Below are 27,765 nucleotides of genomic sequence, written 5' to 3'. Positions count from 1 at the left end.
GAACAGTGTTGTTTCAGTAAATATTTGTTAAATGTTTGATTGGCCTTTCCTAAAGAATACTTGAACTATGATTTTCAGGTGTTTTGAACAGCTAGCAGTCTGGTTAGGAAACCCAAGATATAACTATCAGAAGTATAATTATCCATAGCTACCACCTGTTTAGTCACGTCTGACTCTTCCTGACCCCATTTGGGGTTTTCTTGGCAAAGATACTGGAGTGGTTTGCCATTTCCTTCTCCAGCTCATTTTACAGATGAGGAAACTGAGGCAAACGTTGCCCAGAGTCACACAGCTAGTAAGTGTCTGAGGTCAGATTTGAACTCAGGAAGTTGGGTCTTCCTGACTCTAGGCCCAGCATTTTTGTTATTGCATCATCTACGCATGTATATATCTATTAACTTTATATTTATTCTGTATATTTATATTTAGTTACTGTCTGCATTAGAAAGTAAATACATTGTTAGTAGAGATTATTTGTTTTTGTTTTTGTTTTTGAGTCCCCAGCTACTAGCACAGTGCCTCTGAATAAATATTTACCAATTGATTGACTCTTCACAGAACCTCCATTTAAGGCAGGCATCCAGGCCAGCCATGTCTCGTGTCTCTCCTGGTTCCAAGCTGCACTTGGGACTCCCTCTAGGACTTTCTCTGACATGCCAGGAGGTCGGGGTACCTTTGTCCCTGCCCATTCCTTCCCCCTCCCACTTTTCATCTTTTATATGGTATCTTTCCCTCTATAATGTAAACTCCTGGAGACCGGGACTGTTTTTCTTTATACTTATATTTGTGTTCCCAGCTCTTAGAACAGTGCTTGGCACATAGTAACTGATATATATATATATATATATGTATGTATGTATGTATGTATGTATGTATGTATGTATGTATGTGTGTATGTATGTATGTATGTGTATATATATGTGTGTGTGTGTATGTGTATATATATATACACATATATATACATATACATATAGCTGAATGACTGAAATACATTTTTATTTATTAAAAAAAATCTACCTAGACAGTTGTCACTAGCTTATTAATTTAATTCCACTAAACTAAATTCTCATTTCAAAAGACATATAATAAATAGCAAATATATATGTGTATGTATGTATGTATGTGTGTGTATATGTATATTAACTTCGTGACTCTTTTTTCTTCCCTTAAAGATAGTGTTTTTGGAACATGCATCCCAGCAAGAAAAACTGGCAACAGAATGGGGCTTCACACCAATTGAAGTGAAAGAACTCAATATCCAGTAAGTCCTTTTACCTAGAACAATTAAACTTGTTGACCACAAATCTTCAGGTCCCAGAAAATATTACTTTGTTTTGTTTTATTGGATTTATTTGTACTCTCTCTGTAGGTTTCTAATCTCCCTCCCCCTTTCCTCCCATTGGACCAATAGGCCACTATTCCAAAGCTATCCCCTACCCCAAAACTCCTGTGGAGGATTCACTGTGCTGACTGGGGTTTAGGTCTACTGGCCCCACTTCTCATATTCTACTAGGAACCAAGGAAGATTGGAAAGAGGAATATGGTTCTGTGGGGAGATGGGAGGGAATGAGACATTCATCTAGGAAGGCTAAGACAAGCAATGGAAAAGTTGATGAGAGATCTTCAGAGGAAGGGTGTTTTTCTAGGTTAGTGTCCTCTTCCTTCAGACTCTTTTCTGAACTGTCAAAAACAAACGCACAAGAGAACTTTTGGACGTGGATAATTTGGATTTTTCATTGATAGCTGTATATGGGGTGTCCCAAAAGTTTTACAGTTTTAATGTTTAAATTGCACTAAGATTTTTGGGATATGCTCTATCCCTCCCCCAAATATTCCAGTGACTTTAAAGGAGAGTGTTTAGTTTTCAAAGGTGCCCACATACCAAGAGGGAGCTTAAAGATTGCAAAAATCTCTTTAGTTTAGAATCAGCATAGAGAATGGTTTATAAACAGTACTTTTTTGATTTGATGTCATTCATTGGAGTTGGATTATAAGAAATCCTCCCTTAGGACACAGAACCCTTTTTGAGAAAATAGAGTAGAGGAGAGTATGGAGTTGAATGATAAAAATATTTGAGAATTAGTGGTCTGCAGCATGAAATATTGAGGTATTTTCATGGAAAATATTGAATATTTCTTTATTGATCAGAAGGGTTTAATAGTGGTGATGATTTTTGTTTTTTGTTTTCAGAACTGGTTTTATGGTTGGCCCACAATCTCTCTGAATGAACAAATTGATCTATTTTTATAGAAACAGAAAACAAATAGCTATTTCATCTTGTTCCTAAAGAAGTATGTTTCTAAGGTAGTGTGAATTGTGCCCATCATTTTCCTTCCAGGAATTTTTTTAGAAGAGTGAATAGGTATGCAGAATAAATGTTATTATTCCTAAGGCCATGACTTGCCAAAGTCTAGAAAAAAAAGGTAATCCATATAAAATCAAGTTAGACTATCTGCCACCTCTCAGTACAATTTGGCTAGGACCTGAAAGAAATTCAGCAGTGGGCTAAAAGAAATTAAATTTTTTTTTCTTTTGTAGTAGGGGGCCAAGGATAAAAATAATAATAGCTAACATTTATATAGTTTGCAAAACATTATATATACATGTATGTATGTATATATATATACACATATGTATATTCACACATATATAATAATCTCATTTGATTCTCATAACCTTGTGAGGTAGGTACTATTATCATACTCATTTTACAGATGAGAAAACTGAGGCACAAAGAGGTTGAGTGACTTACCCAGGGTCACATAACTAGTAAGTATCTGAAGCATGATTTGAATTCATGTCTTCCTGACTCCAAAATTGGTACTCTCTATCCAACATGTTTTGATCAACTCATTTCCCCTAGCCCAGTTGATGAAATTACAGATGTTAAGGGGCAGATAACAGAGACAAAGAAGTGTTGAAGCCTTAAAAAGGAGAGCAAAGAAGAGTCTCTATCCCCGTTTCACATTGAAATGTGAAAAAGTTCTGTCAAGCAGCAGCACTAGAGGGAGGCTAGCCGTTGGTCCTGGTGGCCATGCTGCTGGTTAGCTCTTCAAAAAGCAAGATATACTCTGTAGGGCGTAGTCAGTGGAGAAGAGAGCTCTGAGGAATGAATGGACTTGTGAGTTGAGAAGAGAGTCATATCTGGTCATTAGGAGTTGAGCTCTTGAGAGACAGGCACAAAACCCAGCTCAGCATCCTATCCGGTGGAGATGCTATGTCCAGTGGGAGAAGCATGACCACAAGAAAGGAAAGGATGTTGGGCTGCCTGAGTGCCACAGGTATGAGTGTTTTTTATGTGTGTGCTTCCCTACTAGATTACTTGCAGTATGCACCAACTCTTCCCACTGATACTGAATGTGGATATGGGAGAGTAAATCCCAGATTCTTTTTTTGATTTTTTTTTTGCATCTCTATTACTATCCACTAACTCTTTCTTGCACAAATAGAAGGAACAAAAAGTCAACACATTGGCCATATCTAATATATACATATATATGTATATTCACATACACATATATACATATATATGTATATATATCTTCTTTTGTACCTTTAGAAAGATAGTGTGATACAGGGCAGAAATATCAAATTCCTGGCCTGCAACATACAACCACAAAACTCTTGAGAGTAGCCAGAACACGATTAAATTGTAATTGGGAAATATTTAACAAAATAAATGAAAATGTATTAAAACATATATAATGTTAATTTGTGATTTTCTAAGTCAACATGCAGGGATTGGTTTCTTTTTGTGTTTGACATCTTTGATCTACTGGACAGAAAGCTGGTCTTGAAGCAAGAAAAACCTGGCTTCAAGTCTTGCTTCTGACACATACTGGCTTTGTGACTTTTTTTTTTTGGTGAGGCATTTGAGGTTAAGTGACTTGCCCCAGGATCACATAGCTAGTACCAAGTGTCTGAGGCTGGATTTGAACTCAGGTCCTCCTGACTCCAAGGCCGGACCTCTATCCACTGCGCCACTTAGCTACCCATGGCTATGTGACTCTTGACAAATCATTTAACCTCTTAATGCTAGGTCTCTGAGTTGTTCCAAACTACATCAGTAGAAGGAGTTTGCCCAAATGGGAGTTCCTTGTTATCAGTGAAATCCCAGTTCCAGTCTCTGCCCCTGTTCCTCATCTTTTCCAAGAAGCTTGGATGTTTCAATATACAAAGAACAAAAAGAGTATTTGTTATGAAACCATGAATTTCTCTTTATTTCTAATAAGTTTAACAAGGTAGTGACAAAATTGCCCTACTCGTGTCCCCTTCTGAATTCCTTTTTGTCTTCTGTATTTTCTTCAACAACAGTCTTCTGAAGTTGTGATTAGTCACTCACTACTTTGATTAGAATTCAGAAGTCTACCAGAATTGTTTTCCTTTACATTGTTGTAGTCATTGTATAAATTGTATCCCTGGTTCTGCTCATTTCACTTTTTCATTATATCATGTAAGTCTTCCCTTGATTCTCAGAATTTTTCATATTTGTCATTTCTTAGGTTGTGATAATATTCCTTTACATTCATCTACCATAATTTGTTCAGCCATTCCCCAATTAATGAACACCTACTTCTTTGCTGCCTCACAGAGCGCTATATAAATATTTTTGAACATACGGGTCCTTTCCCTCTGTCTTTGACTCTTTTATAGTATATGCCTTCAAAGACTTTAGAGACATGTGGAGTACCGACAGAAGGGAAGCCAGTGAAGAAGTTCAAGATTCTAGGGATCAAAGCATAATTGAGAGAATTGAGAGTCCTTAAGGGGGATAGAAATGATGGGGTGTGTCCCAAACATATTGCAAATGACACCTGCTGCAAGACAGCAGATAGCTTAGCAAGTAGAAAGTGCAATTAAAATGCTTGTTAGTATGGATTTTTTTTCCATATCCAAAACAGTGACAGTTCAGGGTAAGCTCCTATGCTTTCTTGATCCCTTGAGGAATTACTTGTAATTTATCCACACTCACCGTTGCAGCACACTTAATCACCTTCAGTCCGTGCCCACTCCCTAAGTGTGGAGATTATGTCATGGTTTAGCTTTAAATTTCTAGTACCCCCAATTGCCTTAAAAAAAAAAGTAAATAAATTTCTAGCAGCCAGCTCAATGCCTAATACTTAGAGCCTGTTAAATTCATGATTTTCTCAGGAATGACTTGCAGCCTCCTTCATGTTCTCCCTTATTTGTATAGGTGTTTAATCCTCCTATTCACTCTCTGAGAGCAGAGAAGGGGTCATTTTTCATATTTGAATTTCCAGTACCTGGCATAATGCCTAGTATTGAGTAGAAGCTTAATAAATAGAATGCTGAATTGGCAGTCACAGGACCCAGGTTCAAATCCCAGTGTTGCCACTTGCTTGTAAATAACAACCCTGGGGCTACAGGTTGTTCATCAGTCAGATGATAGGGCTGGACTAGATGGCAGCTGCTTAGGTCCCTTTCAGCTCTAGAGCTCTGATTTTACGAAAGGAGGATTGTGTTGAAAACTCAGCTACTTATAAGCCAAGCCACAACAGCAGAAATGAGATGAGAAGGGAAAGGCCCTCATTTCTCTCTTTTCTCTTCTATCATCATACAGTGCCCTTAGCATTTCCCCTGCTTTTCAGTATAGCTGCCACCTGTCTCCATCTCATCATCATTCTGCTCCACACATGAGACACAGCCTGACAGAAACCTTCAACCTAATACAATCTCCCAACACGGAGGTTGCTTTACTCCTCATGGGCAGACAAACACTGAAAACTCCAAACACACACATGCCCCAGTAGTCTTGTATACTGTAATCCACATAGAAAAGACATATACTCTACACGTTGCCATCCCACCTCATACCAGAAGCCCATTTCTTGAGATATTAGACAAGGTCTTTCCAACGGGACTACCTTTATTTAAGTCAATCAGTCAACACATATTTATTAAGCACCTACTATGTGCCAGGCACGGGAGATACAAGCACCAAGAATAAAATCTGCCCTGCTCATAGAAATATTATAATCTAATGGGAGAGACAAGTATGTAGTATATACAATACACACACACATGCACACACACGTGTGGGTATGTATATCTATACATATATATATATATATATATATACAAAGCATAGTTAATAAATATGAACATACAAAGTCAACAGAATGCTATTTATTCAGCTTCACATTAATAAGCAGTTTGACTGTACTTTCTATTCCCTAACCTATCTGTTGTCTTATAACAGGTGCCATTTGCAGTACTGTTGGGAATGCACTGTATCATGTCTATCCCCCTCAAGGACATTGCCCTCTCAATTATGCTTTGATCTCTAGCATCTTGAACTTCTTCACTGGCTTCCCTACTGTCCACATACTTCCACAAGTATAGGAGTCTTTGAAAAAGGAAAAGTGCTTTCACTTGACCCTGCTCTAAGAAGAGCAGGATAGCTGTCCAATCCCTCTTCTTTCATTGGAAAGCCCAGTGAGTATATCTGTTTGATGCCTTTACAACCACATCACCCACTTGCTCCTTATTGAATGAATGAAAAAAGCATTTATTTAGTACTTATTATGTGCAAATTACAGGGATAAGTGCTGGGGATACAGATAGAAAAGCAAGACAAGTCCCTGCTAACAAAGGGAGACAATACATACATATGGGAGATTTCAGCCTCAAGTCAGCTGGAAAAGCCCTATGGTCCTTAGTCTGCATCAGCAAAGAGGATCGTGATGATTCATCTTTGATGTTATTTCTACTGATAAAATCATATGTGTTTCTGATGTGGAACCATTTGACAGTGCCAAGGACGTTAGTGATGAAGACTTTCTTTTCCAGATTTTCAATAGCTGTGGTTGCTGAGGAGGCAGGAGTTATGTAGCACTTGCAGAAACTGTTGCCAGGTCAAACCCTGACAACAGTGGTTTCCCTGGATAGTGGCTGAAGTGACTGGGCCCCACAGCCCCACTGCACCAACACTACTTTCCCCAGAAATCACCAGCAATATCCTAATGCTTGAATTCAGTTGCTTTTTCTTAGCCCTTGCGCTCAAGTCAATACTGTTAAGCAGCTCCGTACCTCTTGAAACTCTCCCTCCCATAGGCTTTAGGATTCTCCTTCATCCTGTTACATTTCCTTGTTTTCTGACTGCTCCTCTTCCATCGTCAGTGGTTCTTCTTCTTCTACTGCCACCTAACTGGGGCTTCAGCAGTCATCTGTGTCCGTCAGTGATACTTGAGTCTATATCTAATTTCCTGCCTTCTTTCCTGAGCTCCACATCTCTATTTCCAACTGCCTATCTCAGATGCCAGCCTGTCTTAAACTTAACTATCTCCTCCACACTCCCTAAATCATCTTCACCACCTATTTCAATGATCATTCTTCCAATCACTTAGGCTTTAAAAAGTTTTGTCTTTGACTTACTCCCCTCCCCCCAATACCCTCCTTCCTTGGCCACTACAATAAAATTCTAAGATTCTTCTTTATTAGGTTGAAGATATTTAGTAGGCCTTATCTCACTTGTGGAACAGAGTGAAAATGAGATGGAGAAAAGTCCTATCTTTCCAAGAGATATTTTCTAAATATCCCTGGTATCTGTCCCTTCTCTTCCTTTTCTACTGAGTTAACATCCTAATTCAGGCCCATAGCTATTCATATCTAGATTTATTAACTGTTTTCTAGTGGGTCTTCCAAATTTCAGACTCTCCTTTCTTCAATTCATCCTGCACAATCCTGCCAGATTAATCTTTCTGAAACATTGTTCCCATCATATTGTACCCCTGTTGAAAAGCTTTCAAAGGCTTTCCATTGTCAGCATGATAAAGACTGGCATTTAAGACCCTAGATATTCAGAACCTATTACTTTTCATCTTTATTTAGAGAAATGCAAGTAAGTACCTTTTCAGGCTTACACAGAAAAATTCACGTATTTATGACTCTCGGTACTGTTCTTGGTACCATCTATTACTTCCTTTTTGAGACATTTGCAGATAAACACAGACTTTGAATCTAGAGTTTTTTTGGTTGAATTATCAACTATGTCATATTTCTGTCATTCTTGGCAGGGTGTGTTTTAAAAGAAAATCATTGTGCTAGAGTTTCACAACTGTCAACCCCATATTTCCCTTTCCTTCAAATAGTACATTTTTGAATTGATAAATATTTTTCAGTCTTTTTTCTTTTGTTGAAGTGCAAGCTCAAGTAACTTAGGTTATTCCATTAGAATGTCTGGGAACCTGTGTCCGCATACTCACAGTTAAGCAGATCAGTTTGGAGAAGTTTAGGGTTAGTATTAGATTAAAAGTGAATCGCCATAATGATGTGGAAAAGCTTTTTGTGTCTGCATTAAGGCTGTCAAATCAAATTCAAGCCAATAATTATTTATTAAATTCCTTTGTGCATTCCATAGAAGTCCTATTCCAGTGCCTTATGATGGCACGAAGGTTGGACAACCCTGAGTTGTCAAAGGTGATTGGAGTACAAGCTCTGGCAGGTTCTGCTATGTGCTAGAAAGGCTTGGGGTACAGGGCTAGTAACAGATCATATCTGCTTTCTGGGATTCAGCCTTGATTAAAGATAGAAAGGTTCACAACAAATAGCCAGGCTTCTTGGTAGTGATTTTTTTTTCATCTTTGGAAACCCATGAAACAAGGAAGAACACAAAATGGCCCTCAGTCTTATGTAGCCACCTTCTGTTTCCACAGTCATGGTGGCAGACTGGCTGAAAGGGGAGCAGAAGGTGCTAAATAGCGTCACTTTATAGACTAGCTATAAACATGAACTTCACTATTTGTACTCTAAATGTGAGATCCTTGGATAATGACCAACAAGTCATCTGACTGCTCAAAGAACTGAATCATAGCAGTATTGATATTCTCACTAAAAGAATGACAGTGACAATGACTGGACCTGTGATTTCATTGATATTATTAATATAACTGCTTTCCAATGGGTCTTCCAGCTTCCAGAATCTGCTCTCTCCAGTCTATCCTGTACAGTCCTTCCAGATTAATCTTTCTGATCCCAAATGAAGAAATTCCTTTTATATTCAATGCGAGTTGACACTGGAGTTGCCCAGAGCATTGAGAAGTGATTTTCCCAGGGACCACAGCTAGTATGACTCCATGTCTGACTCCCTGTCAGAAACCAAAAGACATAATGAGGTTGGTATTAAGTGGAAGGATGAGTCACAAGTTTTCCTTAGGGAGGCAAATAAATGAGTTATTAGAGTTGGTTTTATTATATGTCCAAAGGCAAAAAGGAACACAATTTCACAGAATACTTAGTCATCTTGCATATGCTTATGATGAGAATAAACAAAAAGATCAATATGAAGAGAATTACAACTTATGTAATCTAAATAGAGCTTAAGTATGTAATTATGAGTTACAGAAAATGAAGAAGTAGAGAAATTCTAAAAGGGCTTAGTAAGACCCTCCAAATTAAGTCAACATATACTTTGATACTTGGTCATTTCAATGGAAATGTGGGCACAGTGTTGATGGATAAAAGAGACGTTGGAAAATAGGGTTGAAAACCAAGAAATGAGAGGCCAAAGGCCTGTAGACTTCAAAGCAGCCACGAACTTAGATATCATTAATGTTTTCTTCAAGAAGAAGGGCAGGCCCTTGAGGCATCCATATAAGTTTACAAAAATGAAACTGACCAAATCTTAATGGACAGAAAATAACTTATTAAAAATATAGGAGTACTTTCTGAATTATCTGTCTCTAACTCATACCGTCAACATATTAAGAGTTGAGATCAAAGTCAACAGCAAATTTAAAAAAAGAATAAAAATGAGAAGATGTGGCATATAATCAAAACATTTCAAACCTGGCCTATTTAAGCAAGCTGTTGTTGCTGAAAAAACATGGGAAATGGCTGAAGGAACAGACATCCGTGTGGATTATTACCATTTTTTACAGAAATTTAACTGAAGTAAAGCAGTGGGTACAACGAGAATACCAAGAAAACCTAGACACCATCTCAGCCAACAAACACTTCATCTCATTGCCAAGAAGATAGATATGGCAGCCAAGTGCAACACCAACTTAGACTATAAACTTATTTGTAAAATTTTACAAAGATGAACAGTGGAAAATTATGAAAAGTGTCACCTCACAAAACAGCCAGAGACAGCAAAGGGGGAAAGTGAGCGTACAGAAAGCTTAATGTAAGACACGATTAAGCCAGATCCTCTTGAGAGCATTTAAGAATAAAAGTAAAAGGAAGCCATAAAATTCAAAAGGCAAAAAATTGAAAAGATCTGTCACTATTTCTATAACAAATCCTTTTATCCCGCACTGACAGTAGAGCTAGCACACCACATTTGGACTCTGTCATTATGGCCCCTGATATGCTGTGTGGAGAAGAAGAACTCACAATAAACAAGACAAAGATAGAAAGAGCAGCTGGACCAGATCATGTATAGAGATCTCTTTTGGAAGCAATATAATTGGGGTGGGGGTGGGGTAGCGCTTAGGGAAACAATTTTAAACTTCTCTGAAAGAAAGGAAGATAGGAAAAGATGAAAAAAACTTTTTTTTAAAAAAGGGATTGAGAGAATAATATCAAGAACTTTGACTCATAACTTACTTTCTGATCTTTAAGAAATTTTGGAGGGAATTTACATACAAATTGAGGTCACTCTTGGTGTAAATATGAGAAGAAAAGAGGGAGGCTTTCTCAAGTAGTATTCTGCACTGGAGCAGACAAACATCTTTATAGTCACGTAATTGACTGAAAGGTACACTTTGTAAGTAATCCCAGTATGCTTACTGTTTGACTGTTAGGTGTTTGATTCAGTAGGACAAAATGCTCCCTTAAAGCCTCTCCTCCAAGAAAATATCTACTGGGCTTATGTTAATGTTATCCAGCTTTCCTTTGGTACACCAATTATTTTAATTTTGATGTTCCTCTGACTGTGAATATCAAGTGAAATATAGAAGAGGGAAACATATTCAACCCAAATGAAAGAGATTTCCTGTAGATTGTAAAAATCTCCAGATACTTTTTTGTAGGTGATGTGGTAATTTCACTAATCCCTAGAACACTGCAGAGCCTCCTAAATGAGATCCACAATCACTCAAAAGAGTTTATTTAAACATTCTTCTAGTTTTTTTCGCCCTGGAAAAATCATATAGATAAAGAACACCTATGCCTAAATAATGCTGTGCATTTTGATGGAGATCTCTTAGATCTGTCTGATTAGGATGGACACCAGAGATGGACAATGAACTGGGCCCAAAACTGAATAGAAGGATGAGTTAGATTACAATTGGGGAATTATGAAGTGCTTTTCCTTAGAAGAAAAATCTCACCTTTTTAATACCAATACTCTTCTAATAATGCTATTTGACTTCAGAATATGTAATATCACAAAACCGTAACTCATATGGCCCTCACTGATGTGTTCAGTTTTTTCTAGTCAGCCAGAGGACACACTTAGTTCAAAGACATTTATAATGAAATAGAATGGCAGGAAAAGTTCCAATAGAATCTGGGCACATTCTTTTACAAATTCACATGCTGTCAGTGGGGGAGATGGGCATGATAGGAATCATGTAAGAGTGGCAGACATATAAGTGAATGTGTGTATTGTATATGTTATCAGTGATGAATTACATACACAAAATGATGTAAAAGTATCATCAAAGAGATGACCTGAAAAGGCAATGAGGCAGTCATGTAGCAGAAGGGAAGGATAAAAGACCTCCCATGTGCTGTTTCAAGAGAAAGGTCCTCAGCTTATTGGGCAGACCCTCTGTGGAGGATTCATGGAAGCATATGTTCAAGAGTCATATAAGAAATGAAGGTGTTCTTACTAGCTGTGTGACCCTGGGCAAGTTGCTTAGCCCCAATTGCCAAAAAAAAAAAAAAAAAGAAATGAAGGTGTGGATGGTTTGTAGTGTATGCTATTGCAGGAGAACCTCCATCGATGAAGTCATAGATCAAATGATACATACTGCATGCCCAGCACCATGCTAGTTACCTTCAGGTGATTGGTTTTGTGAAATAGCCTCTTATCAGGTCACGTGTTTTCAGTTCAATTTGACATATATTTATTAAGCAGCTGTGCTAGGAAGATAAAGATGAAAAATGACGCTGGCCCAACCCCTACATACCTTACAGTCTAGTGGAGGGGATGAGTGAAGTACATAAAAAACTATCACAGAAGTTGGAAAATGATTAATTGCATCAGAGAAGTGGGAATGACCTCGAATGGTTCAAGAAGGAAGAAATCACTTTTGCTAGGGAAATCAGGAAAGTTTCGAGAAAGAAATGGCATTGTATTTGGGCCTGTAAAGAAGGGAAGACTATCAAAAAGTGGACATGGAGAGGAGAGAATTTTTTATGCATGAAGGACAGCCTGCAAAGAGGCCATGAGGTGGGAGAGGGCAGAATGTGAATAAGAAAGAGTGAACAACCCATGGTATGGTAGGGAGGCAGTTTGATACAGTGGAAGGAACACTATCCCTGAAGTTAGAAGCCCTGGGTTCCAGTCCTGATTCTGATGCTTAATGCTAGTGTGATCTTGGGCAAGTCACTTAAGTTTCATCATTTGTAAAATGAGGGGGCTGGCCTAGATGGTTTTGGAACCATTTCTAGATTTATGAAATAAGAATGGAGTAAAATTCTTCAGGGCCTTAAAATATTAGGATTAGAGAGCTTTTTACTTTATTCTACTGGTATTGGTAAGTCAGTACAGGGTTTTGATGTTTTCACACTTTATCCTCAAAAGCCTCTCAACAGTGACTCTTCGCCAACAGGATAAAATATAAACTCCTAGTCACGACATTTCAGGCAGCTAGGTGGCACAGTGGATAGAACACTGGACCTGGAGTCAGGAGGACCTGAGTTCAAATCCAGCCTCAGACACTTAACAGCTGTGTGATCCTGGGCATGTCACTTAATCCCATTTGCTTCGGTTTCCTCATCTGTAAAATGAAAAAGAAATGGCAAACCACTCCAGTATCTCTGCCAAGAAAACCTCAAATGGGGTCACAAAGAGTCAGGCATGACTGAACAACAACAGTTATGACATTTAAAGCCCTCCACAATCTGGCCCTAATCTGCCTTTCCATCAACTTCACACTACTCCTGTTCACATAATCTAGACTCCAGCTGTACTAAGCAGTTAGCTGTGGTATATTGCAGTAGGGAAGTGAACAGAAGTCTGGATTTGGAGTCAGAAGCCCAAAGTGTGAATCCCCACTCCATCATTTACTATTTAAGTTGCTTAACCTTCAGTGTTTTTGTTTATAAGATAGATACAGTAATATTCCTCAGAGGGATATATATAGGGTTACGATGAGAATGATGGAACATGAAGTAGTCCATAACCATTTTGTAAACTTTAAGTGCTATATCTGTGGGTGTTGTTACCTCCTTTGCTATTACCCATCTCACTTTGTTTCTCTTACACCTCCATTCATTTGCACAGGGCATCCCTCTTGCACAGGTGCATTCCCTGCACATCCCTACCTGTTGAAGTCCAACATTGAGGCGAGGTGTCACCCCTTCCGTGGAGTCTTCCTTGATTCTCATCCACCCTCACTCCCAAATAAAAGTGATCTCTCCTCAGATTTTCTTTCACTGCTTTTCTTGGATGTCTTCTTTGTTTCCCTTACATTCTTTCTTTGTACGTAGCCTCACTTTAAGTTCAGCCCTTCTAACAATAGAGGCCATGATGATACAGAGGATTTCACAACTCTGTGATTGTCTGGGTCATCGATCAGTGACATATATAGCTGTTAGGATATTGTTGGAGGAGAAGCCGGAAGGATATGGAAAACAACTTCATGTGCAGCTAACCTGTTTTCTCTCATCTTAATTTCCAGTGAATTCTTCATTCCTGGACTGGTCGATACACACATCCATGCACCACAATATGTATTTGCTGGAAGTAATGTGGATCTCCCCCTCCTGGAGTGGTTAACAAAGTACACATTTCCAACAGAAAACAAATTCAGCAATAAAGATGTTGCTGAAGAAGTCTATACCCGAGTGGTTGTGAGTATCATATATGCATGCTATCGTCTCTCATATTTAATCAAAAGGAATCAGTGTTTCGGGACTGAAAAGGTTCTTAGAAATTATTTAGCCTAATTACCCTTATTTTACACATGAGGAAACTGATGCTCAGAGAAGGCAAATGACTTTCTAAGGTGACTCAGCCAGTAGGTGAGAGAACCAGGGACAAGAGCCCAGGATTGCTGACTCAGTCTAATACTCTTTCTGCTATACCATACTGGCGTCCATGGGTTTATGTTACTTAAAGTAGGCCTTATGGATGCATGTCTTTGATTTTTGCCTCTGGCTTTTCTGCAGCTCCATAATATTTCTCTGAATGTTTTGTGGAAAAGAAAAAACTAGAGAACAAGGGCATGATGATGTTAGGGAATAGCTAGTTGGGTGGTAACATATGAAAGAGAACAATATGAAGAAGGGTGGAAAGGTAGCTTGGAGCCAGATTGTGGAGAGATTTAAATGCCAAGTCAAAGAGTTTCTGTTTTATCCCATAGGTGGGAGTCCCATCATATTTTTTGAGCAGGAATGAGTACAGGCCTCTCTGTGTTGAAATTTTGTTATTGTTGTTATTGTTTAGTCATTTTCAGTAGTATTTGACTCTTTGTGGCCCCATTTGGGGTTTTCTTGGCAAAGATACTGGAGTGGTTTGCTATTTCCTTTTCCAGCTCATTTTACAGATGAGGAAACTGAGGCAAACAGGGTTAAGTGACTTGCCCAGGATCACACAGCTAGTAAGTGTCTGAGGCTGAATTTGAACTTGGGAAGATGATTCTTTCTGATTCCAAGCCCAGTGTTCTGTCTACTGCACCACCTAGCTGCCTTGTGTTAAGGTTAGAGAGGGATAAGAGAGAGAAGAGCTTGGGAGAGGGGGAGGGACGAAGAAGGATATTAGAAAACTTTTCTCCCTTATGACAGTGATTCTGCAGCGATGAAAGAAACATTTTATTCTGAGGTCATTCATTATATAGAGGTACTTAGATACAGTGCAGACTTTCTGTTGCCCTGTCAATTTAAGCCTTGAAAAGAGTAAATGCAGGTTCTGATTTTTTGATATAGTAGTGTATACACATGCACATCTTAATTATATATTGGCTTTTCATTTAACACATGTTATTTAGGTGTATTTGACACGTCTTTGAGACACCAGAGAAACAAAACTGAGGAGGGATAAAACCATGCTTTTAGGATGCTTGTGCCCTGGTTAGCAGGAAACTGTGACAAACACCCATATTTCTTTATTAAATTACTCTGCGGAAGCTGTTGTGCTCTTAGGCAAATTGTTTAAAAGCTCCCTTTTGGAGATCTGAAGTGGCCCATTGGCCGAGTGCCGTTTCTTGTACGCTTTCCGATTGGCTTCTGAATTTCTGCTCTCCCGCTTGTGGGTGAAGCTGGAGCCCTTTTGGAAGGGATTGATTGAAGCCAGAGAGTTGTCAGTGCGTCTGGATCTGTTGGCAGTTTGTCCCCATGAGGCAAAAAAGAAATATTGAAATAACAAGGGAGTTGAGAGAACTTGACCTATGCCGGAAGTCCTGAGATTTCATCATTAGCTAGATGGGTCTTTGGCTAGGAGAGGAGACAGGACAAACGCATAATTGTTATAGATTGAAGTGATTGGAAAGTCCTCAGTGATCATCTGGTCTGACTCTTTCAGTTTACAGGTGAGGAAACTGAGGCCCACAGTGGTTAAATGAGAGATTTAGAACAGGAAGGGACCTCTGACTCCTCATGTCTAAAATAAGAGTAATTAGGCTAAATGATTTCTAAGAACTTTTCCAGGCCCACAACGCCTCCCAGGGTTAGGGTTCTTAACCTGGGACCAACAGATCACAGTCTGTAGACAGATTTCAGGAGGTCCATGAACTTTAATGAGGAAACCAATAATTATCATTATTATAGATATTATATATAATTATAAATAATATCATTCTTTTCACTGAGCTCTTAGCATTTCCTTTAATTATTTAAAACATTATTCTGGGAAGGGGCATTAGGCTTCACCAGGGTTCATGACATATGAAAACTTAAGAACTCCTGATTTCATTCAACCTATTTATTTTACAGATGAGGAAACTGAGGCCCAGGGAGGTTGAGCAACTTGCCCAGGTTCACACAAGCAGTAATTGCCTGAGGTGGGATTTGAACCCAGGTCCTCTGGAATCCATGGCCTTCCCACTGTTCCACAGTTACCTCCCTTTTGTTCCAAAATCATATAGCAAGTTAATGGCAAAGCTGGAACTAGAACCTAGAGCAGTTCTTTTGCATGCGACTGATCAGTTATGACCAAAGATAATATTCCCTCAGGTAAATCATTTGCTTACTGGATACATTTGTGTGTCACATGGAAATGTTAAAATTCCAATTTTTCATACCTAAATTCAGTATAGTTTGGAAATTATTGGGGGGCAGCTAGGTGGCACAGTAGATAAAGCTCCGGCCTTGGAGTCAGGAAGACCTGAGTTCAAATGTGGCCTCAGACACTTAACACCTGCTAGCTGTGTGACCTTGGGCAAATCACTTAACCTCGATTACCTCACCAAAAAGAAAAAAAAGAGGAAATTATTACCCAGTCCTAAGTATGAGATTCATTAAAAAGATATCTTATAAAATCAGAACTATTGAACTGTGTAGGTGAAGGAAATAAAATTGAGGAGTTAGTGGTACATAGTTTCTTTACATTTGATATTTGCAGAATATACTCATATTTCTATTATCCCCCTGGTTAAATTCTGCCTCCTAAGAAATCAGCTCCAAATAAAAAGGATTGAAGATTAAAGGATTAGAATTTAAGCTTTCAGACCTTTCTGTCACATAGCTTTTTGGGGGCACGAGCGAACCTTGGTTTTTCTGGTCTATTTTTAGAGGAGAACTTTAAAGAATGGTACAACCACAGCATGCTACTTTGGAACAATCCACACTGATGCATCCCTCCGCCTTGCTGATATTACAGGTGAGCAGTTCAGAGTCTGATAAGATATGTCATGCAGAAGCTGCCAGCTCAGACCAGTTTTTGACATCTTCTCCCTGGCTGGAATTTGTACATGAAAAGAATTCTAAATGTAAATTGCAAGAACCTCAGAGTTAAATTTCTTTTAGTTCATGAAATTGAAGGTCCTTATATTCTAATGGCCTATGATTTTTTTTAAACTTAATTTATGTTTGTGGCTTTTAAGGCTAATTACGTACCACTGAATTCAAATTTTCTCAGGTGAGAATTTTTAGAAGCATTTTTAATTGCCTAAAAAAATGTTTCTAGCAGCCCCACCTTCATCAATAAACATTTATTGAATATCTGCAAAGAGACTATGTTTGGGGTTGGAATACCCTTCCCCTAAGACATCCTTCTTCCTCTTGGAGGTTTTTATGACTAATTGGAAGGACTCTTCATAAAAAGGTGAGTAACAGCAGAAAGTAATACAATACTGAATGCTAACTACGTTCAAATCAATTTGACAAACATTTCCCCCCCCCAAAAAAAAACCAGGGGGGAATACTCTCCCTTCTACCCACTCAATCAATACCTGGTGAGAGTAGGCTCATACTTGAAGTACAAAAGTTCTGAAACACAAATAGAGGAAAGTACGTGTGGCAAAAGAGCATCTCCTGGCCCTGGGAGTTCTTTTCTCTCTTTACAGAGCTCCCAGCAAATTCACTTCTGGGTGTGATGTATCTAGTTGACTGAACTGGATCAGGCATGTCATTCCTCAGAGCTGTCTCCTTACCACATCCAGTATTGTTTCCACCCTGTGCTCCAGGACTCTGGTTATCAGTGAATCTCTCAGTCTCACTGATTGCCTTGGCATTCCCCATATCAATATTTACCTATTATGAGGAAAGAAGGAACACAACAGGAATAAAGAAGCTACATATTCACAGAAACGGCTTCTTTCTGTACCTGGAGGCTTGCTGAAGATGTTCCTAATCAAGGAGAACAATACTGTACATACCTCATTTCTAGCTTAGCAGACAGTTTAAATGCTTTTCAGCACCATGCAGTAAACTATCAGGAAATGGTCAGAAGATATCTGTGCAAGTTATAAAGTAGGGGGAAGGGTTGCTCTTTTACACATACCTGGAAGCAGGCTCACTAGTCTACCATGTGGATTGGCACTATATAGAGCATTCCTGGATTTGAAGATCAACATTCTCAAACTCTTTGATCCCAGGACTCCTTTATACTCTTAAAAATTGTTGAGGACCTCCCAAAGAGCTTTTGTTTATGTCTGTTGACAATTACCATACTAGAAATTCAAACATCTTAATATTATGAAAATAGCTTTGCTCTCAGACCTCCACAAAGGCACAGTAACCCTGGGTGGCCCTAGATTATGAAGAAGTTTAAATGCCAGAGGAGTTTAGATTATGAATTCTGTTTTGGATGTGGTGAATTTGAGATGCCTATAAAACATCCAGTTCAGATTGTCCAGTGAACAATTGGTGATGCAGAATAGGGGCTAGGAAAGGAGATTAGACTTGGAATGGTAGATCTGAATGTTATCTGCATAAAGATGTTAATTGAACCTAAGAGAGCTAAGTGAGAGTATAAAGAGAAAGAAGAAGGCAGCCCAGGACAAAGCCTTGGGGAGCAACCATGGTAAAGTGGGCTTGCTATGGATGAAGATCCAGCAGAGGCAACTGGGAGGGAGTGGTCAGACAGATGGGGGAGAAGCAAGACAGTGCAGTGTCATGAAAACCAAGAGAAGTATCCAGAAGGAAAGGATGGTCAACTGTGTCAAATCCTGTAGAGAAATTGAGAAAGATGAGGATTGGAAAAAGGCCATTAGATTTGGTAATTGAAAAATCATGGGCACACTTGTATCGATTATGGTATGTAATTTTTTACTTTTGTCTTTGTATTCCCAGTAGACAGTATGTTTAATGTAGTGAATAGAGCCCCAAATTTGTTGTGAACACAATCTGGGTTTAAAAACTGCTTCAAATGTTTAGTAGCAGTATGACCTAGGCCAGTCACTCAAGCACTCCAATCCCTAGTTTCCTTATCTCGAATAGTAATAGTATAGACTGTCCCAAAAGTCTTAAGGTTGTTGATAAGTCTCTAAGTTATTTAAGCTTAAAACTTCTCTAAGACTTTTGGTACAGTATATATGCTGTACAGGGTTGGCATTCCAGGCAGGGGCAATGTTGTGGGTAAAAGTGCATGGTATGTACAGGATGACACTTTGAATTGTTAAGGGTATGAGAGAAGTGAGAAAGAATATTGGAGAGGTAGGTTGGGGCCATATTGCAGATGGCATAAAATGTCAGGCTGAATAATTCATCATTTACTAGGGAGCCAGTGAAGGGTTTTGAGCAGAGGAGCAATATTTTAAGAGATATAATATATGTATATAATATAATTATGTATAAATACAATAAGAAATATAATCCAGCAGCAATTTGTAAAAAAGGGTGGGAGACAGAAGGTAGAGAGGGATCCATGACTCCCTATTGCCTCTAGGATAAAATATGAAATCCTCAAACTGGCCTTTAAAGGCCCTTACAGTCCGGCCTTCATGTCCCTTCACTGTCTTATTTCACATTATTGCCCTTCCAGCACTCACTGTTCTTTCAAACTGGCCTACTAGATGTTCCTTATATAGGGCAGTCCATACTTCTATGCCTTTGCCTAAGTTGGTCTCACATGCATGTCTGAAATACATTCCCTCTGCACTTTATAGAATCTTTAGTTTCCTTCAAAGCATTTTCCTCATAGTATTCCTATAAGAAGTGGTCCTCATGGATCACCTCCTTTAGAAATATTTTCTTGATCGTTCTTCCCTCTTTCCCTCCTCCCCCAGATATTAGCACTTTCTCTCTTCTGCAATGATTTTCTTTCCAGGATGTAGAAGCTAGAATCTAGAAAATAGATTTTTCAAACAAAACAACTTACTCACATACCCTTGATATGTCTCTCTTGCCCACCCCAATTTTATCTTTGTATCCATCATACCTTATACATAGTAAGCATTTAATGTTTCTTGAACTGAACTGACTCCAGTATAATAACTCATTTTATGGCGGACCTGAATATTTACAAAGTAATTTTCTTACAACACCCCATAAAAGTAGGAAGATTTTTACAAATAGCAAAGAGGGATACTTTTGAAAAAAAAATATCTCTGTGTCTGTTTAGCTTTCTAGCTGAAATTAAAATTCCATCAAAATCAGGATTATAGCCTGAGTTATTTAAGTTTCCTCTTTAGTTCCATCCATGGGACTGAGTCTGCATTAACGATTGACTGGCAACCTATATAAAAAGAAAGAAAAGGAAAAGGGAAAAAAGAAGTGAAAAAATAGATGTAATAGTAAATTGAGAGGGGAAGAAAAGGAGGAAAAAGAGGTGCCATGGTGGGAAATGATAGGGTATAATCAGTGCTCCTTATAGATGCCCTTCAGGGTCATAGGCTGCTTAGCACTTCTGGATAATTTAATTGGGACATTAAAAATAGCTTAATTTATTTACTGTTTTATAGTTCACACAGCACTTTTAAATGCATTATCTCATTTGTACCTTACATCCCCCTTATGGGCTATGCAGTTCAGGTATAATTTTCATTTTACAGGTGAGGAAACTGAGGCCCATAGAGGTTAAATAACTTGCCTGAGGTCACACAACAATAAGGAGTAAATTTTAACTCATGTCTTCTCACTCCTAAACCTCAAATTGTTGAACTAGTTAAGATTTGGGTTAAATACTTTTTTACAAACATAAAACCTGAATTGACTTTTTTCTTTGTTCACACTTTGCAGATAAATTTGGGCAGCGAGCATTTGTGGGCAAAGTTTGCATGGATATGAATGACACTGTTCCAGAGTACAAGGAAACCACTGAGGAGTCAGTTAAAGAGACGGAAAGGTAAAATGCTGGTGTTGTTTTGACATGGGGAACCTCTCAATATCTTTCCAGCTATCCATCCATCTATGTATCTGTTAGACACACGTGTGTGTGTTTATGCACATATACACATATATTCCTGCATATATGTGTTTATTTACATATATACATGCATTACTGTGTGTGTATCTATAGTCTATGCATTGTGTATGTGTAATATATATTACACATGTGTGTATAGATATATATATATATCTATACACACACACACACACACACATATATACACACACATAAAATGTATTGTAAGGCAGCTCAGTGGATAGAGCACTGGGCTTGGAAGTCAGGAAGACCTGAGTTCAAATTTGGCCTTGCGATGATTAAAAAGTTCCTGAGAGACCGAGTTTCTGGATAAATTAAGATCAGTTTATTGACTCCATCTAGAAATCAGTCAACAAAAAGAGGCTCAATGTCCCCTCAGTAGCTAGAGAGATCAAACCTCTTGAACCTTTGATATTTATAAAGTCTTTTGAAAAAGGAGTTCACTTGAGGGTAAAAATCAACTCTGATTGGTCAACAAGAGAATGAATATTATAATGAGAGGTGTCACCCAAATCTTGGCTGATAGACATCAATTTCTGTTTCACTTGTTAAGACAAAAGAGAGAATCAGCACTTCCCTAGACCTGCTGAGGAAACACATTGTGCAGGAATACACATACCCATTAGCCCCCACTTAGAATTTCTTTTGCTGTCTGTTAAGATCTTGGCCTGGGTAAATCTATAAGAGAGATTTCCCACACTTGTTGATTTTTGGATGAGAAAGTAGGAAAGGGGAAAAATCTTGGTCTTGATTCAATAATATGTTATTAAATAGTTATTAAAAAGAGAGAAAAAATAATTTCTCACACTTACTAGCTATGTGACCCTGGGCAAGTTGCTTAACCTCTGTTTACCTTAATCCACTGGAGAAGGAAATGGCTCAGCAATCTTTGCCAAGAAAACTCTAGGGACAGCATGTTCCATGGGGTCACAAAGAATCTGACAATACTGATACGACTGACCAAAACAATATGTATTTTAGTGGACTTTTTTTTAGGGACCTAAGAGGGTTGTCACTCACCATTCTGGGTTATTGAAGTCAGGGTTGGATAACAGCAATAAGGAGTCAATTAAGAGTAGCAAGTCTATGCGTAAGTAGCCCATTTATTCCGGGTGGTGGGGGCAAATTGCCAGGTGGTTGGCAATCTACCCTGAGCCTGACGTAAGAGTTTTCTGATACGCACTTTTTTAGGGTAGCGTTCATAAGCTAAATATTATTCAAAGTAATGATGTGTGAAACAAAGAAAAGAAAGATAGCTGTTCATAAAACACAGGTGGCTATATAAAAAGAATTGTATACTTGTTGGAGAACAATGTTTATTCTTAGCTACAAGAGATAGATAAGGGAGTTATTTTCTGAATGTAGTTGGTATCAGTAAATCAAAGAAATCTACCTGCCAGGCCAGAATCCTCCACCTTTAGCAGCTAAGTCTCTCAGTACAGATAAGAGGCAAGAATGAGACACTGAAGGACGCAAGCAGCCATAGCTCTGTCCTTCATCTCACTTAGATAAAATAGCTGAAGTCAGTGTGCCTTCATACCGAGCTGTTGCTGAAGAGGGGTTGGGGCGGGGGCGGGAAATCTGGGGAGAGGGAGGTCTTTGTATTACCCAAATATATCAGAGAAATTCATGGTGCAATACTAAGGGATTCTGGTAAGGGATATTAAGGCAAGGATGTCAAGGAGTTACTAGAAGGTGCCAACTCCAGGAAACTTGCTGAAGTCAGTCTCTGGGACTCATCTGGAGGGGGGAGTAACTTTGTCTGCTTCTCCCAAACACTGAACCAGCTCTGGCAATGCCTTCGTCAACCTCATTATCAATGTGTACAACCCTAGAAAGTATATTGCCAAGGTAATCAAACTTATCCGCAGCATTCAGAACTTCTCCATTTGCTGTAACCAGTGGTTCCAAGTGTGGGTGGTATGGTGCTGGCTGATGGAGTACCTGTGTTTTCTTTGTGTTAATTGGTAGGCCAAAATTAGCACAAGCGGCAGAGAAACGAACCATACTTTGTTGCATCTCAGCTTCAGAGGCTGAAAATCATGCACCAAAACTCTTTCCGCTTTGGTCTTGGCTTGTAGCCTTTTCAAGTTGAAGAATTTACCGTCAGCGCAGTAGCTGCCCTTGATACCATGTTCATCCTCATTGAAGGCTTTTGACGACATGGCTGAAAATATCATGCTAAAAAGCATGGGAGCAAGCACATGGCCTTGTTTCACTCCATTCGTAACTGGGAAAGCATGACAGCATCGTCCATTATCTAGAACCCGGGCAAGCGTGCCCCACAGCATTTACAGATATACTTTATGCGCACATAGTGCACAGAAACATGCACACAGTGGCTCAAACGGACCCTACTTAATGTAGTAGGGAAGTGGTCTTTTAAAACTGACCACTATGTATGCATTTCATAAATGCACTTAGCCCTTCAAGATCTTTGTGGGTGGATTACTCCATATGTTAAAGATCCCTCCCAGCTTTGTGCCCTCTTTGTGCAATTTGTTAAGCGTTTCTTTCATAGGTATACTAAAATGTTTGGAAGCCTGGGTCTTAGAAATAAGTCTATAAAACTGAAAAAAAAAACATAACTGAGTAATATTGCCACACTTTATAACAGATTTTGCATAATTTTCTGCTTTCTGATGACATTGGGGTACCCCATGGATTGCATAACAATCCCCCCAACATTTTCTTAATTCCAGTGTCCATAGTAGAGAAAGTAATATATAAATAAAAAAAAATAATATATATAAAAAATATAAAAAAAATATACCATGATTTCATTGACATAGGAATCTTCTGGATGAAGAAACTCCCTTTGCCTATTTCAGGTCATCATTTTATCCACAATTTATACTCTTAGAAGATTGCCTGGGGCATTGAGAAATTAATGACTTGTCCAGGGTCACACTGCCAATACAAATCAAAGGCAGGTCCTGAACCCTGGGTTTTTGTTGTTGTTGTGTTGCGTTTTGTTTTTTTTTATTTTTGTATTTTTTTTAACCTCCGAGGCCAGCACGCTATCTGCTAAATGAAGGCTGCCTCCCAAAAGAGCCCTCACCACTATACACTGATGATTTGACAAGGGTATCATTTTATTGTATTCATTCCCCAAAGGATATGGAAGAAAGTTCTTTTAACTTAAATCTCCCTTTAGGACTAAAGAGATTTGCATATTTTTTTTCAAAATACATAGAAGTAGTAACCCATTTCAAGAATTACTGTACACTGTAGGAGTCTAAAATTTGCCAGTTCTTCCCCAAAGTAATTCTTTTTCCAGTTATAGCAGGTAAAGCTGAGGATGGCCAGCTTCTAAATGCCCCTAGAAAAGAGAAACATTGTGGAAGCTATTCTTATCGCAATAATAATGATAGTTATTATAATAATAATAAATAGCATTTATATAGCACTTTAAGGTTTGCAAAGTGCTTTACAAATATGAACTCATTTAATCCTCACAACAATCCTAGGAGATAGGTACTATTATTTTCCTTTTCATACCTGAGGAAACTGAGGCAGATAAACTTGCCCAGGGTCATAGAGCAAGTAAGTTACTGAGGCCCCTTTTGAACTCAGGTCTTTCTGACTTTAGGTTCAGCACTTTCAACTCCCTTCTTGAGTTTCTATGATCAAAAAATTTTCATTGTCTACTGATGAACTTATCGGGACTTAAGGTTGGTCATGAATAACAAGGACTCAATGTATTTCTAGGTTTGTGAGCAAAACCTGTCTAGCTTGATAGGACATCCCAGAGCTTACGTGCTTTTGGAATAACCTTTGCAAACCAATGACCACCATACAACGATTTGGCATAAGTGGTAGGGCTTTTTCAGCTATTATGCATGTGAATTTCACATGTAGATTGTGACCCGAGGTCCTGCTATTGTTTAATACATTGATGTGGAATATATATTCCATGCTTGCAATACATAGATCATTCTTGAATTAAGTAAATACATTGTATACTTTTGTATAAATTTTATATTGACTCATCAGCCTACATGTTGTATCTTGCCCCTCTGTCCACCCCCATTTAAGCTCTTGAAAGCAGGAGGTTTTACCTTTTTTTAATCTCCATACTCTGCATGTATTAGGCACTTAATAAAAGCTTATGGAATTGAATAGAAGTGAATTAAATCCTGTGCATTGTATAAGGCATGTTTGGATATAGAGTTGTTTCCATTGTTTTCAGTTGTGTCTGACTCTTTGTGACCTCATTTGGGGTTTTCTTGGCAAAGATGCTGGAGCCATTTGCTTCTCCAGTTCATTTTACAGATGAGGAAACTGAAGCAACCAGGGTTAAGTGACTTGCCCAGTGCCATACAGCTAGTAAGTATTTGAAGCCAGATTTGAACTCAGGAAGATGAGTCTTCTTGACTTCAGGCCTAGCACTCTCTCTAGCCACTGAGCCACCTAGCAGCCCTTTGGAGGGAGATATGAAAGTAGTAGCCAGAGCTGGTGGCTTCAGTTTATACATTGCCGGCTTCCATTACCAACATCTTCATTTACTTTCATTCACCGCAACCTGCAGCTAAACCTGTCACCAGTGCCTTTAGTACAAACACGGGATTTCTTAGCCCCACCACCCTGCACCAATCTCTGCTTCCTCAATCCACCAATCTTCTCTACTCCAGCTTATGTCTCTGTGAAGAGATGCACTAGAAAATTGACTTGCAGCTGTCCACTTGCTATGAATTGAAGATGGAAAGCCCCCTGACTTCTAAGTCTCAACACATGACAATCTCTACGACCATATTATACGTGGAACGTCACGTCTTGCAATGTTCCAAAAATAGAGCTTCAAATACTAGAATGGATTTAGTCCTGTGGAAACACTCATGAGAAGCCCAAAGGAAGAAGGACTTTTCTGTGGATGTTAGAATATATAATTATGTTTTCACTTGATTTTATTCAGCATGCTTTTGGTTCCATACAGAAAAAGCGTAGTAATTACCACTTGTCTTTCTTTAATTATCAGTGATAAAATTTGTGTGAGGTTAGATGGCTTTTTGCATAAAAATTGGCATGTGGACCCATTACCATTTTAAAAGAAGGCTTACTTGTGAATTTTTGCATTTCCTAATTTGCTGTTTGTTGTTTTGTCTTAGGTTTGTTGAAGAAGTGCTAAAAAAGGAAGTAAGTAATGCCATAAAACAACATACTTATGATTATGTCTCTGATAATAAAGCTAACAACTTTTCTTTAAACATAATCACTTGAGTTCTAAGATTATGCAGCATTGTTCTGATTTTGGTTTTCATGAGTAGATTCTTTCTGTATAGCTTATTCTTAACTGATCATGTTTAGGTAAAAAACAAAAACAATTGATTAGATCAACGGTTTCACCCCAGAATATATTTACCGGCCTAAATTTGGAGGGTCACTGAGTTCAGGTGTCTTAGTGCCTTATAGTTAATTCAGTAATGTCCATACCTAGTCCTGTGTTAGAAACCGGTTTTAAAATCAAGGTTTCTAATTGAAAACTACAGAAAAAAGCAAGAAGCTATGTGACTCCAAAGTCATCCCTTTCATTTTGTAGTAATAAGCTTGGGTTTGTTTTCTTGGGCTGAGTCCTCATGTTTTTCATATCAATTGTCTTTTGGCTGTTTCCAGTATACTAGGGTGAAGCCCATAGTGACTCCACGTTTTGTCCTTTCCTGCTCTGAGACTTTGTTACATAAACTTGGTGACATAGCCAAGGACCACAAACTGCATATTCAGGTAGGTATTTACGGTCTCACCTATAACAATGGCTACCTGCTGTCTCTGGACTGCACATCCTTGGATTAGTCCTTGATCCCTTCAGGGCCCCATAGAGTCATGCTAGTTTACAAGTAGAAGACTAGTGATCATCTAGTTTAACTCCCTTGTCTCACAGGTGAGGAAACTGAGGTATTAACCAGGCGTCACTGCTTCATAAACCTTAAAGCACTGCATAAATGTGAATTCTCATTATTACCCCTCTTCCTACTAGTCTTTTCTTGGAATTGTTGATCTGTTAGGTGGGTTATTACCTTGAAATATACACCCACCACGATCTTATAGACAAAGACATTTTTCATAATCCACTAAGGCAGATCATAAGAGAGGTTGTTTAGCTATTGTCTTTGGAAGACTTAGATTGTTATTATATTTCTTTCTTAGCTGTATTTTATATGACACTTTTCCAGCATACTCAGTCTTTTTAGGAGAAAAGTCACTGCCATTTGAAAAGCTAAAAGGACCTATTTTTCACCTTACAAAAATGCATTTTAAAAATCTTTTTGTTCTAAGTGTCTTATTTTAACAGCAGTAACCAAAAACACCCTGCATCTTACTTTATCATTAAGTTGCTGCAATTTTGAGATAAAATGCTTTTAAAAGCTTACAGCTGTGGTAAAATTGGGAGCTTCCCCCCCCCCACCAATATCAAGCCTTAATTACACACTGTTCTAAAATTTTCTCCACTTAAGAGTAATTCAGTGATGCTACCAGAAGGGACAGGTAGGACAAAGGCAGTGTAAGGGCTCTTGACCACTTTTATGGTGGTAGTTTCTTTTAAAGTCTGGCCTTCCTGAGACCCATTAACTTTGGCTACCATTTATACTCGTCTCCTTTTTTATCTTTGTGCATTGAATGTTATCATTTTTGTGAGCTGTGTTACCTGAGTTGTCTCCTACACCCTACACAATTCTGTCCAGTTGATGAACTTCAAATATAAAATCATTGCTACGTCTATGCCTTGAGAAAGAAGGCTAACCACCAAAACAGCTGTGAAAGAGTGATTAGCACCGATCTGTCAAAATATAAATAGTTTGGTTCTTTTTCATCTTTTCCTAACCTTCTAC

The 27,765-nt window shown here is 38.5% G+C and overlaps 1 protein-coding gene across 1 annotated transcript in view; it reads left to right on the top strand.

Annotated features, from left to right (window-relative positions):
• Positions 1–27,765, top strand: part of GDA (guanine deaminase) — an 80,472-nt gene that overhangs the window by 31,853 nt on the left and 20,854 nt on the right. The window contains exons 2-7 of the mRNA XM_027839063.1: positions 1,173–1,261; positions 13,815–13,986; positions 16,864–16,951; positions 20,752–20,857; positions 26,047–26,074; positions 26,552–26,659. Coding sequence (XP_027694864.1) covers positions 1,173–1,261; positions 13,815–13,986; positions 16,864–16,951; positions 20,752–20,857; positions 26,047–26,074; positions 26,552–26,659 — 591 coding nt within the window. The remainder of the gene's footprint in view (positions 1–1,172; positions 1,262–13,814; positions 13,987–16,863; positions 16,952–20,751; positions 20,858–26,046; positions 26,075–26,551; positions 26,660–27,765) is intronic.

Source organism: Vombatus ursinus, unplaced genomic scaffold, assembly GCF_900497805.2.
Source record: "Vombatus ursinus unplaced genomic scaffold, bare-nosed wombat genome assembly UNPS02014832.1, whole genome shotgun sequence".
NCBI classification, from domain to species: domain Eukaryota; kingdom Metazoa; phylum Chordata; class Mammalia; order Diprotodontia; family Vombatidae; genus Vombatus; species Vombatus ursinus.
The sequence above is the reverse complement of the archived record's forward strand: the minus strand, read 5'-3'. Positions and strand labels throughout refer to the sequence as shown.